This window comes from Mus caroli, unplaced genomic scaffold (assembly GCF_978045245.1).
Source record: "Mus caroli unplaced genomic scaffold, Mus_caroli_1 scaffold_5, whole genome shotgun sequence".
In the NCBI taxonomy this organism is placed as follows: Eukaryota; Metazoa; Chordata; class Mammalia; order Rodentia; family Muridae; genus Mus; species Mus caroli.
In genome coordinates, this window is record NW_028227260.1 from 111,561,961 (window position 1) to 111,581,740 (window position 19,780).

Genomic DNA, 19,780 nt, shown 5'->3' on the forward strand with positions numbered 1-19,780 from the left:
CAATAAAGCAAACTACGACATGTTCATGATGTGTTTTCATCATATTCACTTCCACAGTACCTTCTCTTGTCCCCCTCCCACTCCTGCTAATCCTCCTCCCAAGTAGTCCCCCTCCCCATCTTACTTCCCTGTCTTTCTGTGTGTGTCACTCAGGGAGTTTTATAAGCATTACTTACAGGATCATTACTGGAGCATGAGCACTTTACCAGTGGCCATATCACTGCAGACAATGTCTCTCATCTCCCCCCCTAGCAACCATGAAGTACCTATAGATCCTGTGGGAGGAGTGGGGCCTCATGAGTCCTCTAGGATGGGCCCAATCTGGTGCAGATAATCCTAGCTGCTATGAATGCAACAACTATGTTATGCCTAGAAGACAGTATCCCACAGTATCCTACCCCTTCCTCCAGCTTTTACATTCTTCCTGTCTCCTCTTCTGTGCTGTTTCTTGAGCCTTGAAAGCAGTAGTACTTTTTGATTATTTTAACTGTGTTTGTGTGTGTGTTTGTATGTTGAGTGCAGGTTCCCATAGAGATCACTCAGAGCTGGAGTTTGGCCACCTGGCCATCTAACATGAATGCTTAGAACTGAACTCAAACCCTCTGTAAAATGAACAACCATTTTTAACTGTTAAGACATATTTCTAGTCCCCAATATTTTTATAGATGTTATACTACTGATACCGAGAAAGCTCTGAGCATCTATTATTTCAAGATTATTAATAAACGGAATGATTACATATTCCCAGCACTTTGGAGATAGAGGCAAGGAAACCGGAGCTCAAAGCCAGTCTGGGCTACATATTTAGGTCCAAAGTCAGCCTGGGATACATGAGACCCTCTCTCAAAAACCAGAGTATTAATAAATACTACAGTATGCAACATTTTGAAGTTGACTTTTGTTCCATATTATTGGTATTCCATCCAAGTTGTTGTCTATATTAGTTATTAATTTAGTCGTATCATTAAGTAGTATTCTAAATTATAGACTTAGAGTAGTTTTAGGCATTTCCCTATAGAAGACCACTTGAATCAGATAGGTGTGGTATCTTAGGCTTTTAATTACAGCACTCAGGAAGCAGGAGCAGGAGAAATTCTTAGAGTTTCAGCTTCAGTCGCAGAGTGAGTTCCAGACCAGCTTAAGCTATACAGCAAAATCCTGTCTCAAAAAAAAATATTTTGAGTTATTGTTTCTACTTTGGACCTGTTACAAATAAAGATGCAAGAGCATCCATGTATTGGTTCCTGTATATTCCTTTCTGAGGTAAATGCTCACAAATGTAATTACATGGTAAATGCTTGTTTGGTTTTTCTCCCCCAAGAAACTGCAAGCTGTTTTCAGCACAGCTGCAGCACTTTTGTGGCCACCAGCGATACTCAAGTCCAGCTTTTCTGTATTGTCACCAGCATTTTGTGGCCTCACCTTCTTTTACTTTAGCCCTTATTCTATCTACTTGTATATCATGTATCAGATAAACATTTGTCGTTTCTCCAGTGATTAATTAAAGTGATGTATATTTCATGTATTTTTTATATCCAAATATCCATTTCATGAAATGTCCATTCAGGTATTTTGTCCATTTTCTGTTGGATTGTAGTTGGGGAAAGGTTGAGACAAGTCTCACTCCTATACCTCAATCTAGCCTGGACTTTACTATGCAGCTCAGATTGGACTTGGTCTCCTCAGTGCTGAAATAATAAAAATGAGCCCCTATGAACAAGTGAATCACCCCCCCCCATTAAAGGAGTTGTAAGAATGTATAGACTTCTTTTTAGGTTGTAAGACAGCATCAGATATGTGACTTGTGATGTTTTCTTCCTGGCTGTGACTTTTCATTTTCTTAAACTGAGATTTTATGGAGCCAGTATTCTTAACTTAGATGAGGTCTAAGATTCTTGTGTAAATTGTAATTCTATGGTAATAAATCCCCCCTTTGAGACAGTCTCATTTTTTTAGTCTAGGCTAGTCTAGAACTCACTATGTAAACCAGGTTAGCCTTGTGGTGATCCATCTTCTTTCCAGGAGTAAGGGCTGGAGGGGTTTTACAAGTGTCAGCTGCCACACCTAGTTGTATTCAGTCTATTTTGTATTTAGGTCTTGTTTCCTTTCATAGCCCTAGCTGGTCTCCAGCCTACTCTCTTATTTAATCTAGGCTGGGATTGAATTCAGGTTATAACCCTAGTTCTTCAGCCTTCTAGATGCATAGATTGCAGGTGTGAATCACCATACCTGGATGGTCTTTAAATTTTCCTTTTCATATAACATATTTTGCTTGTTCTTTTTCCCTACCCCAATTCCGCCTAGAACCTGTTCCCTACCCACACAATTTTACTCTCTCTCTCCACCCCCCCTCCTCTCTCTTGTTCATGCGTGTGGGTGTAAGATTTCAGAAAATGGAACTATCAAGTGGTCAATGGGAAATCATAATGTCATTGTGAGAATGCAAAGTTATATAATTCTTTTGACAAATGGACAAATTATTTGGAGGCCTCTGCAAGGTCTGAAAATTATATGGGAGAGATGGAAAAATCTGCTTCAGCTCATGATTGGGGAAGGTGCTCTTGGGTTGTATGAGAAAGCAAGTTGGCTGATACAGAGTTCCTCTATGGCTTTTGCTACAGTTTCTGTCTTGAGTTTCTGCTCTGCCTTCCTTTCACAATGGAGTCAAACTCATATAATAAACCTCCATAGTACGTACTAAAGCTTTCGCTCCCCACTTGCTTTGGGTCATGGCTTTATCACAGCAAAAGAGAACCAAAGTAGGACAGCCTGTAACCCTAGCTCCTGGGAATTGGAGACATGCAGTTTCTGGTCTCACTGGCTAGCTGGTTTAGTCAAAACAAGGGGTTCCAGGTTCAGTAAGAACTTTTGTCTCAAAAAAAAAATAATAATGTGGAGATCAATAGAGATTGCTATCTGAAGTCAACCTCTGGCCTCCACAAGTATATCTGTAGGAATGTGCACCTGTCCACATGTGTGCACACATATGCATACCACACATAAAAAGAATTAACAGCCAGGTGTGGTGCATACTTTCTGCAATCCCAGGACTAGACATAAAGTTTAAGACCAGCCTGACTATGTAAGATCTTGTCTCAAAAGAAAAACAAAATAAGGGTAGGTATGGTGGTTGGCCCCTATAATCCCAGCACTGAGAACTCAGGTTCTCAAAGTCTGTACTGCATTCTCTCTACCCACTGAGCCATTCTCTCAGCCCCTCTGGATGCACTTCTTTTCTTTTCTTTTTTTCTTTTCTTGTCCTTCCTCCTTCCCTTCCCTTCCCTTCCCTTCCCTTCCCTTCCCTTCCCTTCCCTTCCCTTCCCTTCCCTTCCCTTCCCTTCCCTTCCCTTCCCTTCCCTTCCCTCCCCTCCCCTCCCCTCCCCTCCCCTCCCCTCTCTTCCCTTCTTTCTTTCTTTCTTTCTTTCTTTCTTTCTTTCTTTCTTTCTTTCTTTCTTTCTTTCTTTCTTTCTTTCTCTCTTTCTCTCTTTCTCTCTTTCTCTCTCTCTTTCTTTCTTTCTTATTTTCTTTTTTAAGTTTTGAGACTGGATAGTTCTGATTATCATGAAAGTCACTATGTAGACCAAGCTGGCCTCAAACTCACAGAGATCCATCTGCCTCTGCCTCCTGAGTGTTGGGATTAAAGGCATGTCCACCTGATTTTGACTGTTAAAATTTCCCTTTTCAAATCACTGTAAGGTTTCCCCATCCTGACTGAGCTTCAGTCAATTCACTTTGCAAGTCTGAGACTAACCTAGGCTACAAATATAAGATGCGGACAGTAACAGATTTGAGAATTGGGGTATTGAAGTACTGGCTAGAAGTAAAATTCATACAGTGTACAAAAGAAGTACAGGAAACTCTAAAAGAATGTAGGACTAAGCCGGGTGTGGTGGCGCACGCATTTAATCCCAGCACTCAGAAGGCAAAGGCAGGCGGATTTCTGAGTTCGAGGCCAGCCTGGTCTACAAAGTGAGTTCCAGGACAGCCAGAGCTATACAGAGAAACACTGTCTCGAAAAACCAAAAAAAAAAAAAAAAAAAAAAAAAAAAAAAAGAATGTAGGACTAGCAGATTAATATAGGATAGTAGATATGATAAATATAATATGCTACATTCAGAGCCCCATGGACTGTGATAACCACCTCTTGACCCATAGCTGAGCACCAGGCCTTGTTAGAGACCATGTGCAGTTTGGTCTACATCACTTGTCTGCAATCCTCCTGAAACCATGCTCCTCTGGGGTGCTTGTTCACATGGGAGGTGTCTCACCAGGGGCACTTGTTACAGAACCACTCAAGGGTAATGGTAAGGAACATCCCCCCCTCAATACATCAGAGAAGCTAGAGCTACAGAAGGTGAGTGTGAGGAGGGGGCTTAGCCAGAGTCTGTAGCCTGAGGAAGCAGGAAGTATTCTGCCCTATTTGTCTCTGTCCCTCAGTGATAGAACCTAACACTATGCCAGATGGTGGCAGGGCAAAATGTATTTGAAAACCCCAGGTCCATTGAGAGAACAGGTATAAAGGCAATCTGAGAGGTGCCACATCAATCCCAGTCAGAGAAACTCTGAGAACTGAGGAACTGAGTGGTGTTGAGTTGTTCCCGTGGATAACCAAGCAGACACTGCCAGGGATTGGAGTGGAGTAGAAGGTCAGGAGGCAAGCTGTTTCTTGAAGTGTGACCTCGGTCTGTCTGCATCTGAGTCAAGTGGAGGACTCTAATGCAGTTCTTCTGAAGTACATATACTTCTACCAGATCTTTGTTTTCACAAGTGCCAACTGAAATAAGTCAATTGTGAATATTTCAAATGTATAAAAGACAAGAAAATAGTATACCAGGTCCCAGATTACCTACCCGTCAGCCAGCTCTAACATATGTTCACATATGCCTCATTTCCTATAGGTTTTTAATTTCTACTTGTTTCAGCTCAAATTCTACACTCATTCCCTTTTCTCTGTTGTAACCAGGAGGTTACCATGGTGCATATTCTTGTTTGTCCATTACTGCTTTAGGCAACAGAAAGCCTTTGAAGGGTTTTATCTCTCTTTTTTAAAGTAGGGGTTTCACGTAACCCATGCTGGCTTACAATGCAGGCAGGAATGGCCCTGAATTCCTGATCTGCCTTTACCTCCCAAGTGCTGGGATGACAAGTTTCTACCATCTTGTCTAGCTCCTTTTTGTAAAAAGCAGAATGTCCCTAAAAACAAACAAACCAACAAACAGACAAACCAAAATTAAATAACACTAGCTACCTGGAGTCTTCGGGAATATTCATTAGGATAAGAAGAGGTAGATTCAGTGGGGCAGAGGGTGTGAAGCTTGACTTTTGGTCTTTTTCCTCAGGCCCTTCTGGGAAGGCTGCTCTGTTCTTGTGACCTCCGGTATCTGTTTTCACCTTCGTTCCCAGCTCATCAGCTCTGTTATCTTCACCTACTTCCCAAGTCAGCCTGGGCTCTGTGATTAGTCACGTCACATAGACGGTGGCCTGCCCTGATGTTGTTCTGTAACAAATGTAACTTTTAAATCTCAATGTTAGCAACTCTTTCTTTTGCCTTGCTGTGCTGGTTTGTGGCCCTCTCTACCTTTCTTCTGTTACTTACAGTCATTTGTGACAGCTAAATGCTTAAACTGAGGGAGAAAGATGGAAGTGATAAGTAAGGCACATCTATCCTCTACTAAAGTGATGGCAGGAGGATTGCCATGAGTCTCAGGCTAACCATGGCCATACAGTGAAACTTTGTCTCCACAAAACAAGACAAAAAGCCAAACAAGGCAGATTTTTAACCTGTGGACACTGGCCATGACCCTATTTTGGGTTAAACTATATTCTTAAAGTGATTCAGACCTAGCTTGTCATCATAAAATATACGCAGTACCTCAATAATACTTTGTTTGCCTGTGGAGTAAAATTTGCCTGAGCAATTGTGGTGCGGTCCAAATGACATAAAATTGTATTGAAATAGGTCACACTGAGGAAGTAAATGTATCAACAATTGGATTCTGTTTATTTCTATTACATAGATTTGGCCATGGCTCAAATCCAATTAAAATGTTTGATCAACTATATTTATTTTACTTATAAGTACAACAAGCCCAAACCACAGAGGTAAATTCATCATTTTATACAACTATGGATAGACCCAACTACATCACTGACTCTCAAAATGTTGGTGTTAAAACACAGAAAACAAAGTACTGAGACGGGTGAGCGTAGAAATAGCTTAGAAACAGGAGACTCTACTTGGCTTGGGTTGTGTGCAAGTACCTCCTGTGCTAATAATGCACCTAGCAACATGCTGACAACCTGCGACCCCCACATACATCTGCCTTAGGCTGCACATAGACCTGCTTTAAACAGTGGAGATAAGTTACTCTCCTTAGCACCACTTTGATGATGTCGGGCCCTTGAGTGCCTTCACTCATATGGCTGCTATCAATCTTGATAGTGTGCTTACTTTGATCCGGACTGTTGCTTCACCTTGAATAAAGTCTCCTTGCTACTTTCAAAATATATGGGAGCCCTTATTTCGGTTCTTTGATTGAGAAACCAAGAACCTGGAAAAACTGGGTCCAGATTGTGACCACCAGTAATACCACCATGCTGTATATTCCCTTTATGCAAGATCCTTGAAATTACAGGCTAGCATAAAAGGGTGGAGAACAAATGAGCAGTTGCCTATGATGTGGAGATAAGGAAGAACAAAAGGAGGTAAAGGGGCACATTTTTTCTTTCAAATTTTCATTTATTGAAAATAGCTTTTTATACAATATATTTTATTTACAGTATTTCCCTCCCCAACACCCCCATGAACCCTCCCTCCCTCCCCTCCCATCCAGATCCACACCATTTCTGTCTCTGCTTAGAAAATATGCAGACATCTTGGCAGTAATAATAAAATAAGACAAAAACAAACAAGTCAAAATACATTAAAACAAGCAAACAGAAGAAAAAGAGCCAAAGAAAAAGCATAAAAAACACAGATAGATGCAATGACACCTGTACACACACACACACACACACACACACACACACACACACACACGGGAAAACACAGAGCCAGAAGCCACAATATAAATACAAAGGACCTATGTGGTTTAAAAAAAATAAAGCAAAACCAAAAACATACCTTGACAAAGTATTATGAGACTAAGAACGTCCAAAGTTGTCATTGAGTTCATTTTGAGTTGCCTAGCTACTGCTGGGAACAGGGCCTGCCTGCCCTTAAGAGTGGTTTGTATAGCCCATGATATTCTGTTGGAGAAAATTAAGTTTTCATTTCTGAGTGGTTATTAATTAGGGATAGTTTCTGGATTAGGGAGGTGAACCCCCGTTCCACACACACCATAAAATTATTTTGTTACTATTTCATTAGTGTAATTTTGCTACTGTTATGAATCATAATGCAAACATATGACTTGTGAAATATATGGTATGTGATCCTCCTAAAAGGGTCCTTTAATATCCAAAGGGGTTGAGACCCACAGGTTGAGAACCATTGATCTAGACTGTGCGTGATTGTAATGAAATAGCCTGTAAATATTAAAATTATTCAATTGGCCTGGGGCTATACCTCAGTTGGTAGAGTGCCTGTCTAGTGTGTACAACATCCTAGGATCAAGCCCAAACACCCCGTAAACTGGATTTGATTTTGCATGCCTCTAATCCTAGCATCTGGGAGGAGGAGGCAGAAGAATCAGGAGTTCAAAGTCAGCCTCAGCTACAAGAAACTATCCCTATCACTATCGCCATCAAAAAGCAGGGAGGCAGAGGACAACAAGAACAGGATTGTGAGACTTAGCGGGAAACAGCTATAATTAACTGGATGCCTCACATACATGTGAAGAGGTGCTGACGGCCTGCATTTGCCAACATCGAGCTATACAATTAAACTCTGCCTTATCATAAATTTCTCTATAGTATGACTACTTTACCTGGTACTAAAAGTGTTTGACAATAACAAACCTCTCTGGATTCATGAGCGAGGCTGGTTTGCAGATCACTATTTTAAACGCATAGTGTTTGTTGATGACAAGAAGTGAATCTTTCAGTCTGTAGTGTAGACAAAGAAGACAAGTGCTCTTTTGTTCTCAAGTGCTCTGTCTCCAAACATATTTCCCTCATTTTCTGTGACTGTGTCTAAGCCTTTGCTAAGGGTGCTGCAGCTGGACTGTGGAGTGGAACCAGGTCCAGAAAAAGAATTGCTAAAGAATGCAAGTAAACAGGATGTCAGATGTTATCCTTAGCCTATTTCCCTAAACATAGCTTTTTTGGCTACAAAGTAAAATGCCATTCTTCCAGCTTCTGCTTAAATGCAGCGATGGCTGACAGCAGGGACAATTTTCCTTTGCTTGGCAAGTTTGTCACCATGCGGCTTCACGTGTTTTGTAAAGAAGGCATGATCGTGACATACACTGTCACTGTGAGATTGTCTGAGGACATCCGGCCATTTCTGGGAGGAATTTTTTCAGTCCACCTAAGTCTTTGTTTGAGCTCTCTTTTACCAGCACAGCTCCCCACGAGGCTCAGATCTGTCTGACCTAAGAGCCAGTTGGCATCCTCCTCCTGACAGAAGCCAGATTTTTCACTGAGACTAGACTGTATTGACAGTGTTTTCCCAGTCTGCCCAATGCGTGTCTCATTTCCAAGGCTCTGTAAAGTGCTGGCTCACTCCGGTTTCCACGAGCACTTGCTGACTTTTCTGCCTCCCCAGCATCCTCCTCACTTCCTTTCCTTACAGCTTCTTGCACTGTTGTACGTGTTCCTCTCCCCACCCCACCCCCAACAGAAAAACCTAATGAGTTTGTTTTGCAAGTTTCGAAAAAGAACCAGTGATGTTCTCCCAGGAGTTTGTCCATTCCTTATCATTCCTTTCCATATCTTTAGGTATGATCTCTGTGGTTTAGAAATCCCACGTTCCACTGTTGTCAGAGAAAAGTTGCCTTAAACCTTTGCCCTGCAAGCACCAGAAGAGCGCTCATAAAAGGAAGACAGCAGCAGATGCAATCACGGATGTGGCTTAGTCTTCACAGCTGCCCCGAGAGCTGTTCAGATCGTCCGAGAGCCTCAGTCATGAATCCAGAAGAACGCCTTGTGACATGGCTTATATCTTTGGGAGTTCTAGAGTCTCCCAAAAAGACTGTCTGTGATCCAGAGGAGTTCTTGAAGTCCTCGCTGAAAAATGGGGTAGTGTTGTGCAAACTCATAAACAGACTTCTGCCTGGCTCGGTGGAGAAGGTAAGGTCATTTGCTGTGTCTTTGGGATTACTTTCCACCACAGAGCAGCAATAATATCATTCTTGAGATTTTTCTATTGCGGGCTCATGGGAATCCCCTTCTTCAATATCTTTCTAAAAGTTAGGCGTTTTTATTTACTGTCCTTGTACTTTGAAAAAGTCAGAAAACGAAATATTATCCTTCAGTAATTGACCCCCTGATGTTACCCTACTAAAGCTGGGCTACAGGACTGCCAATCAGGGATGGGAGGACAACCTTATTGTGTACAAGTTTGCTGTGGTTGTGGAAATGCACATTAAACTTCCCCTGTGCACTTTAGACATGTTTTGAGCATGAGTCTGTGGGAAAATGGAATAATTTTGTTGTGGATCTTTCTGGTGTTTGAAAGTTTGCCTAAAAAAAAATTGATGGAGACTTCCTTGTTTTTTTTTTTTTTTTAAAGATTCATTGAAGAAAAGTCTAATCACAAGTGTCAATGTTACTTAAAACTCCCCCCAAACCAAAGAGAAACCAACTCTATGCATTGAAGGCAATGGGCATTCAAAGTGAAACTAAACCTTGCTTTAAAAAAACTTCAAGATTTTTGAGGTTAGAAGCCCATGTTATGACAGTGGAAGGTTTCTAAAGTAGGTGCTTTTGTTTCATTAAAGATGGAGTACTTATGATTCTTTTCTTAAGGTCATTGTGCACATAAATTAAATAAGGGTCTTTTGCCTTTTGGAATCAGTTCTATGTTTATGGAACAAGTAGATTTACTTAAAATTTTTCAAATGTGAGAAACGGTGATTAAACTGATAAGATACAGAGAGACATAATAAAAAATGTGATGCTCAGTCATAGTGAAATATGAACAAATTATCATGAGGAGTAGAGGGAGGTGATCAAAGTAACCTCGGGCAAAAGCAGGATCTAAACTATATATATTTATATATACATACGCAGACACACACACACACACACACACACACACACACACACACCAAACTGAGGCCGACTGCATCGACATGTGTGTGTGTGTCCGTCCGTGTGTCTGTGTGTCTTAGTTTCTCCGATTTGCTAGCACCACAGTCGAGTAGAAGGTATGAGAGAATCTTAAATAGAAGTGGCTTGGAGACCTCTGAAACAAAAAGCAACCGTTCAGGCATTTGCATCACTTCCTTCAGTGGTTAGTTCTCTTCCTGGATGGAGAGCAGGGCTGCCCTCTGCCTTCCAAAGCCAACTGTGTCTAGTTATCAGCAAAAGAATATGATGATGGTTTGTCATGGCTTAGCAATCTCCAAGTGACATTTGACTCTTTCCCTAGTATTGTCTGGAACCCCAAACTGAGGCCGACTGCATCGACAACATCAACAACTTCCTGAAAGGATGTGCAACTCTTCAAGTGGAAGTAAGCTTACTTGTCTTGCCTTTCATTTTGCCATTATTTTCTGCTCTCTTAATTAAAAAGTCTGCAAATGTAAGGATTGATTTTCGGTGCCAGTAGCCACAGAGTAAATCGAGGTAGAGAACCCTTTAGAGAATCTCCAGTTGAGATTGATGATGTCCAATAGTGTCTTTCAGAACCTAATACTAAACAAAGCAAAACTATTGACTGGAAATGGTGGTACACACCTATACTCTGCAACACTAAGGTGATGGAGACATGGAAGTCAGAGGAGCAAGGTCATCCTTGGTTATACATTTAAGTTTTGGGCCAGTCTGGGCTACATGAAAGTCTTTTTCAGAGAGAGAGAGAGAGAGACAGAGAGACAGAGAGACAGAGAGACAGACAGAGAGACAGAGAGACAGAGAGACAGAGACAGAGAGACAGAGAGCAAAAAGAAAATAACAAAACAACAAAATGCAAAATTGATGACTTTTAAATGCAGCTTCTTTCTAGGAGATCAAGCTTTCTGTGGGTGTGCTTCCTTCTTAATGGAGGTAGTAATGCCAGCCAGCGAGTCACTGGCAACAGCAGTAAAAGTAATCTTCCAAAAAGAAATGGCCCAAATGAGCAGCCTTGAAAACATACATGCAAGTAACATTATATGGACTGAGCAGATTGTATTTAGGAACATATATGTACATGTTTATACATATACAATGTGGTAGCAATTAATGGGAAAAGAGGCCATAATTTTTTAAACATTTATTTATTTATTTATTTATTTATTTATTTATTTAATGTATATGAGTACACTGTAGCTATATACAGATGGTTGTGGGCCTTCATGTGGTTGTTGGGAATTGAATTTAGGACCTCTGCTTGCTCTGGTCAGCCCCACTCACTCCAGCTCAAAGATTTATTTATTATATGTAAGTACACCAGAAGAGGGCGTCAGATCTCTTTACGGATGGTTGTGAGTCACCATGCGGTTGTGGGATTTGAACTCAGGACCTTCGGAAGAGCGATCAGTGATCTTACCCGTTGAGTCATCTTGCCAGCCTGAGGCCATAAATTTGAAGGAGAGTGGAAAGGGGTACGCAGGAACATTTGGAGCGAGAAGAGGAAAGGGAGAAATGCTGTAACAACAACAACAACAATAAAAAAAAAAAAACAGAAAAAGAAATGGGCTTTTAAAGCCCATTAACACTTCCGAACAAAGGGAGGCCTTGAAAACTATAAGAACCTGGCTGACCTTTAGGTCACAGCTGTACTTAAGCAGATCAGAGGGAGAGGTTTGCTTACAATGCACAAGGCCCTGGCTTCAATCCCCAAACCCAGAGCAAAACCTGCAAAAAGCAAAATCAAAATACAAGCCACATTAAACTATGTGCACATGTAATATGTATTACATGTGCATGCTCCAATTATCTCACTGAAAAGGAGGGCAAGCCTTTCGTGTGCTTCCATGTTGTTTTTGTAGTATGGGGAATGGATCCCCATCACTCCTTCATGCCCTCCCATAAGCCGTTGGGCTGTGAAAGAGACACAGCACTAACCACATTGTGATGGTGTTTCAGGGTCAAATGAGATATTGCTTAATTCTGTAGTCTTAAGAAAGTCAACCTTCTAAAAAGAATGCAATAATTTGTGTATTATCTTCAGCTCAGGGCCAGGTCAGAGGTGTTTTACATTACTAAGAAAATATTGTCTGGGTAAGTGGTAGGGGTTTGAGCATAGACTCTGGTGCTAGACTTCTTGGGTTTGAATCTCAGTTATTGTTCACTAGTGATAGGGGTTTGAGCAATAGTGAATTATTGTTCACTAGTGGTAGGGGTTTGAGCATAGACTCTGGTACTAGACTTCTTGGGTTTAAATCTCAGTTATTGTTCACAAGTGACATTGTGACTAGTGACATCTGTTATTTTACTACAGTGACATTGACTAGTGACATCTGTTGTTTTACTATGCTTCTATAACTTGGCTTCTCCACCTGTAAAATAGAAATACTAGTGGCACCTGCATGATTTGAAATTTCAATGAATTAATATATGTAAAACCCTGGGAAGAGAGCCTGGACCATATATTTCTTCAAGGAGCTATTTATCACCACCACCACCACCACCACCACCACCACCACCACCACCACCACTACCAGCATTAACACTAACTGTTGTCTCAGATAAACTTTGTTTTCTTCAAAAGTTCTCTTCAAGCTAGCTGGCGATAGTGGTGTAAAACTCTAAACTCAGCATTTGGGAGGCAGAGACAAGTGGGTCTTTGTGAGCTTCAGGCCATCTTGGTCTACACAGATAGTTCCAGGTCAGTCAGGACTACAACATGAGACCTTGTCTCAAAACTGGCCTTTTGTTTGTCTGTCTGTTGTTTGTCTTTTTTTTTTTCTTGAACCCAACCTTAATCTAAAGTTACATCTGTGTCAGAATATCTTATTCCAATCTTCCCTGTTTCTCAGTTTGGGGGCCCCACCAGCCACCTTGGCATTCATGGTCCATGTGGCTTCAGAGTATGTACAGGATGCTGTCTACTGTGGAGCAGACCATGACATTTTCATGTTTAATTTTTCAGATAAAAACATGGTGAAGTTGCCAGTGATTTCTGTGCCGAAATAGGCAGAAGGTGTACTGTGCTTCTTTGCAGTTCTAAGAATACTAGATGAAACAGAGACACCTCCTGCTGCTGCCGCTCTTGGGGGTTTTCTGATAACTAAAGATTATTCCTTTAAGCAAAAATGCTTAAAATGGTTTTTTTTAATCAAAAAAGTTCTTTCCACCTTGGGTAGAAATTTTACAAAAAGTATATCAGACTGAGATGATATGAACATTAGAATAAAAGAATATCAGATATTATGATTATCACATTCCTTTTGTAGCTTCATAGATATGTGTTAGAGTCAGTCCATGCCTGTATCCATGTTTCTGTCCTTGTGTGTGTGTGTGTGTGTGTGATATGTACATACACTTTGTGGGTACATATGTATGGTCGATGTTGGTGTCTTCTTCTGTGCTTTCCAGGTTACCTAAACTATTTGAAATAGTCTAGATATGTACAGATGAGTTTTAGAATCATCTTGTCCACTTCTTTTGATTCTTCCTTCCTTCCTTCCTTCCTTCCTTCCTTCCTTCCTTCCTTTCATAAAATATCTCAGTAAACTTGAAGCTTGCTCTTTTTGTCAACAAGCCCCTCCTCTACTCAGCATTGGGATTATAGGCAGTTGCTAACCTTTCCATGGATGCTGGGGATCCAACTTTTGGTTCTCATGTTTGTGCAGCAACCACTTTACCCACTGAGCCATCCTCTCAGCCTTACATCTTAGTTCACTCTACTCTTCATAAAGTTTCTTGGCAATGCTGTGCTCTTGCTTCCTCATCTGTATGGAAGGGACTCTAACAAGATTTACTACAGGGGACTTTAGGCTTTAATGTGTGCTTTCACATGTGTGTGTGTAACATGTCTGGATGTATGTCTGCACATCACATGTATGCCTGGTGCCTGTAGAGGCTAGAAGATGGCATCACCCCAGAATTGGAGTTGCAGATATTTGTGAGCTTCCATGTGAGTGCTGGGAATTGAACCTGGATCCTCTGCTACAGCAGCCACTCCTCTTAACTGTTGAGCCATCTCTCCAGCCCAACAGCAGAAGACTTTGAAATTAATTCCTAATGTTAGCATTCAATGTGGTGGGTATCATTACAGAGAGCTATTTTAAGGGTTGGACAAAATAATTCATCTACAGTTCTTAATGTATCACTGCATCTAAGCATGAATCCCACTGCTGTTACCTTATGATTAGGTGCTCTTTGTACTGTTGTGCAAAAAAAAAAAAAAAAAAAAAAAAAACCTGAGCCACAATGAGTCACTCACAGAGCCCTCAAGGAAGGCACATAGAATCACCACAGAAGGAATGAGACTGAAAGATGAGCCGGAAAGCACGGAGCAGCCAAGTATGTGGCCTGTCCAGTCTCAAAGTTTCCAGGTAGCTGAAAAACAGACCTATACAGAAGTATTCTCAAAGGTCATGGAGGAAGAGGGAGAGAGGGAGAGAGACACAGAGATGAAGAGACACAGAGACAGACACAGAAAGAGACAGAGAAAGACAGAGAGACACACAGAGACACACAGAGAAAATGAGAGAATGAGAGAAGTCAGGTATCAAGTACTTAGAACAGTGTGAGGCATAAGACATGCTTGGTGGATCTCAGTTAACTTTGTAAAGCTCTACGTGTATGAAATGCAAGAATAGGGCTTGACTCTTTCCCAGGATACACTATCATTTATCTAAAGAAAGGCTGCCAGTTTGAACCAGTTGCTTTGGAAGATTGAACCACTGAGTCAGAGAGGTGCTGACTGAGCTTGGGGTTCAGAGGTGGAAGACTACATTATAACACTTGGCCTCTCCAGATGACCTCCATCTTTTTGTTGGATTTGGATATGATAGTTTAGGGGTCTCTTGTGGTCCATACAGCTAATAACATAAATCTGGAGAACAAAACCTTTCCAACTTCCTTTAAAAAAAAAAAGTCTTATTTATTCATTTTATGTAAGTACACTGTAGTTGTTTTCAGACGCACCATAAGAGGGCATCAGATCTCATTACAGATGGTTGTGAGCCACCATATGGTTGCTGGGATTTGAACTCAGGACCTTCGGAAGAGCAGTCAGTGCTCATAACTGCTGAGCCATCTCTCCAGCCTCACCTTTCCAACTTTCAGACTGTCCTTTGAAACATTATTTTTTTAAAAAAAAGATTTTGATAAAGTCATATTTATTTTTATTTTATTTTGTCTTATTTTATTTTTGTGCATGTTTCTGTGTGTCTGCCCCAGTGTATGTGGAGGTCAGAGGACAATTTTTAGTAGTTACTTCTTGGCTTCTGCCTTGCTAAGGCAGGGCCTGTCTCCTTTCTGTGGTGGTGGTGTGTCCTCTAGCTGGTCTGAGAACATGCCAACAATTTTCTCATCTGCTTCTCATCTCACCATGAAGGTGCTGGGATTACAGATGTGCACCAAGGCATCTAGCTTTTTCAAGATTAAAAATGTATTTCATGTGTGTGCGTGCTTTGCCTGCATGTATGCTTGTCCACCACTTGAATACTTGGTGCCCATGGACTATAAAAGACGGTGTCAGATCCCTTGGAGTTACAGATGGCTGTGAACCACCACCACGTGAGTACAGGGAATTGAATCCAGGTCCCCTTAACTACTGAGCCATTGGGCAAGGTTTGCATGCTAACCCAGTAAGTAGTTTTACCCACTGAGCAATCTCACCAATTCTTAACTGTTATATATATATTTTTAAGATTTATTTATTTATTATATGTAAGTACACTGTAGCTGTCTTCAGACACTCCAGAAGAGGACATCAGATTTCGTTATGGATGGTTGTGAGCCACCATGTGGTTGCTGGGATTTGAACTCAGGACCTTCGGAAGACCAGTCGGCACTCTTAACCACTGAGCCATCTCGCCAGCCCCTCTCTTTTATTTGTATTTTATTTTATCTTATTTTATCTTATTTTATTTATTTATTTATTTATTTATTTAGAGACAGGGTTTCTCTGTATAGTCCTGGCTGTCCTGGAACTCACTCTGTAGACCAGGCTGGCCTCGAACTCAGAAATCTGCCTGCCTCTGCCTCCCAAGTGCTGGGATTAAAGGCGTGTGCCACCACTGCCTGGCTGTTTTCTTTTTTAAACTTTGACTTCTGCTGTTATTTGAAAATGCTTGTACAATCAAAGGTCATGAGTACTTGTGTTTTCCTCATTTGTCTCCACATTAGAGCCTTTGATCCCCTTTAGGTTAATTTCTATATATGGTATATTCCATACATACTACATTTATGAATGGAGTCCAAATTAATTCTTTTAAAAAACTCCGTGTACCATAGATTACAAATGGAGGTTCTTTCCTTTCACTATGTGGGTTTCGGGGATTGAATTTAGGTCATCAGGTTTGGCAGCAAGTGCCTTTACCCACTGGTCCATTTCACTGGCCCCAAGTTAATTCTCCTGTATGTTGACACACAGTTTTCTAATCCATGTTTGTTGAAAAGACTACTTTCTTCCCATTTGGCTGATTAATATAACTTTGTAGTGACTTTTAAAGACAGAAAGTGTGAGTTCTCCAACTTGTTCTTAGTTTCAAAACCATTTTGGGATATTCTAAATCTTTGAATGTACAGATGAGTTTTATATCATTTCCTGCCTGCATTTTATTTTCTCTTTCCTCTCTCTCTCTCTCTCTCTCTCTCTCTCTCTCTCTCTCTCTCTCTCTCTCACACACACACACACACACACACACACACACACACACACACACACACACACATTTTTGAGTCAGGCTTTCATTGTAAAGTCCTGACTAGCCTGGAACTTCCCATGTAGAGCAGGCTGGCCTTGAACTTGTGACAATCCTGCTTCTGGCTCTTGACTGCTGGAATTATAAGTGTGTACCACTATGTCTGTCTGTATTTCTTTAAAAAACAGCCAGCTGGGCTGGAGAGATGGCTCAGTGGTTAAGAGCACTGACTGCTCTTCCAGAGGTCCTGAGTTCAAATCTCAGCAACCACATGGTGGCTCACAACCATCTGTAATGAGATCAGATGCCCTCTTCTGGTGTGTCTAAGGAGAGCAACAGTGTACTCGTATACATAAAAATAAAATAAATAAGTCAAAAATATTTAAAGGGAGGGTATAGGGGACTTTTCAGGATAGCATTTGAAATGTAAATGAAGAAAATATCTAATAAAAAATAGAAAAAATATTTTAAAAACCCAGCCAGCTAAGATCTTCACAGGACTGTGTTGACCTTACAGATCACTTTGAGTAGTAGTAACTAAGTCTTTGAATCTTTGAAAATGGTTATCTTACTATGCATTTGCGTCTTCTTTACTTTCCTTCTATTTTGTTTTTATAGTTTTTAGGACAGATGTGTCATACCATTTTGGTTCAATTTTTTTTCCATTTTATACTTTGTGTGTGTGTGAAATAAGGTCTCATGTAACCAGGTCTGGCCTTATATGCTGTAGCTGCATAGCTAAGGATGAGCTTAAACCCCAGAACCTCCTGGCTTGTGCCTCAAAGTGCTAGGATTTACTTTTGGCTGCGGTCACATGTGGTATAACTTTTCTTTTTTAAAAAAAATAATTATGCCAATCATGGTTGTGCACACTCAACTTAAAATTTTCTTTCTTTTTTTCAGTTTCTCTCTCTCTCTCTCTCTCTCTCTCTCTCTCTCTCTCTCTCTTTCTCTCTCTTTCTTTCTTTTCTTTAAGACAGGGTTTCTCTGTATAGCCGTGGCTGTCTTAGAACTCTCTCTGTAGACCATGCTGGCCTTGAACTCACAGAGATCCTCCTTCCTCTGCCTCCTGAGTGCTGGGGTTAAAGACCTGCACCATCATCTCTGGATCAGAATGGTCTTCATAATTTGATTTTGGAGCTTTCCTTGACACTACATGGTAATACAATTAATTTTTAAGAATTATCTTCTATCAACTTTTCAAATTTTGTTTATGAATTCTAATAGTTTCTTTGTGGTGTTCTGATTATTTTTATTATACAAGCTTATATTGTCTCTGACTAGGAGATATTGTACTTCTTTTTTGGGGGGTCTGGAAATTTTTATTTATTTTTCTGTGCTACTCTATAGGCTAAAGTAGAAACACATTCCTTGTTTGAGTTTTGCTTTTAAGGATGAAAGTGTTAGTCTTCCCCTACTAGGTATGATGTTAGATGTGTATTTTTCACAAATAGACCTTAGTACTGAGAAAATTTCCAATACTAGTTTGTCGAGTATTTTTGTTGTTGTTATTGTTGATGTTGTTAGAAAAGATGATTCACTTTGCCAAATTCTGGATCAGTTTGCCTTGGGAGGTAGAGATAGGAGGTTCCAGAGTTCAGGATCCACTTCAGCTACCTTTACGAACTGCATGTGTGTATGTGAGCACAAGTTTGCATGCAGAAGAAAACCTTGGGTGCTGCTCCTCACTTACCCCTTGTTATCTTGAATTTCTTTTTGGTTCAATGCTACATACCACAGGCCAACTACATATGACATTTCCAGGCAGTCTTCTCTCTTCTCTTCCCATCTTGCCATAGAAGCACTGAGACTACAGATGTGTGTTGCTGAACTTGGCTTTACATACATTCTGGGGATTTGAACCTAGGTCCTCATGCCTGGGTGGCAAGCATTTTACCTACTGAAGTGCCATCTCCCACCCCCAGTTTTCTTTGCAGATTTTATGCTTCTGTTGAGATGATCATTTATTTAGGCTCTTTATTATGCTGCTACATTGACTGATAGTCATATGTTGCTTCCATCCTTCATTCCTGTCATAAATTCTGGTGAGTTATGTTGCATATATACATATAATTTTGTGTGCATTTGTGACTATTCTTGAAGAATCTTTCATCATAGAAATGGAATTACTGTGTCAAATTTTAATAAGATAATGTCAAATTCGCCTATGAAATTGCTCTACCAAGATGGTGGAAAGTGTTTTCTGTGCCCCTGTCAACATTGTGCTTTATTTATCTTTCAAGTTTGCCAATGTGATGGATGAAACAGTATTGCTTTTTCTTTCTTTCCTTTTTTTGCTATAACTTGTTTTTCAGGAGTCCAAATGAATTTGGACATATTGTCACTCCTTTATAGTCCATTTGTATTTTTTCTTTGTAAACCAAATACATCTTTCCTTTTTTTCTCAAAGCATGGAGGAGGTGGTGGTGAATATATTCAGCCAAGTCAAAACTCTGTGTGTGTGTGTGTGTGTAACATACCAGGAAGTCTCTCAAGAGCATGTGATTTAGAAATCACAGGCTCTGATCAGTTGGTCTTTGGCTGTACAGTTTGGCAATAGCCATGGGAATACTGGCCTATGGAAGCTCCAGCCCAGGGATTTTTTTCCCTTTCATTCCTAGTATATACTGTTCCTTTATCGTCTACTTCTGCTGTACCCTGCCTAGGATACTCTCTTATCTGCATTGTGCAGAAACAGGCATGTCCTCTGCTTCTAGATTCAGGCTTACTTCATTAAAAAAGTTCATGAAGGGGTCATCGAATGAATACATGATTCAAATAGTGTTTCTCTCCCCCCTTCCTTCCTTCCATCCATGCTTCCTTTCAATCTCAGCCTGTAGCAGCATGGGTTTTCTCTGCCCCATCCCCCACCA

At 40.6% G+C, this 19,780-nt stretch overlaps 1 protein-coding gene across 3 annotated transcripts in view; it reads left to right on the forward strand.

Annotated features, from left to right (window-relative positions):
- The first annotated feature begins 8,891 nt into the window (after positions 1-8,891).
- The window catches only part of Arhgef6 (Rac/Cdc42 guanine nucleotide exchange factor 6), a 106,960-nt gene continuing 96,071 nt past the window's right edge, over positions 8,892-19,780 (forward strand). For 2 of the 3 annotated variants that reach the window (XM_021152941.2, XM_029473343.2), the window contains exons 1-2: positions 8,892-9,231; positions 10,535-10,618. In XM_021152941.2, coding sequence (XP_021008600.1) covers positions 8,995-9,231; positions 10,535-10,618 — 321 coding nt within the window. In that variant the 5' untranslated portion in view covers positions 8,892-8,994. The remainder of the gene's footprint in view (positions 9,232-10,534; positions 10,619-19,780) is intronic. The other variant, XM_029473344.2, reaches the window with a different exon arrangement.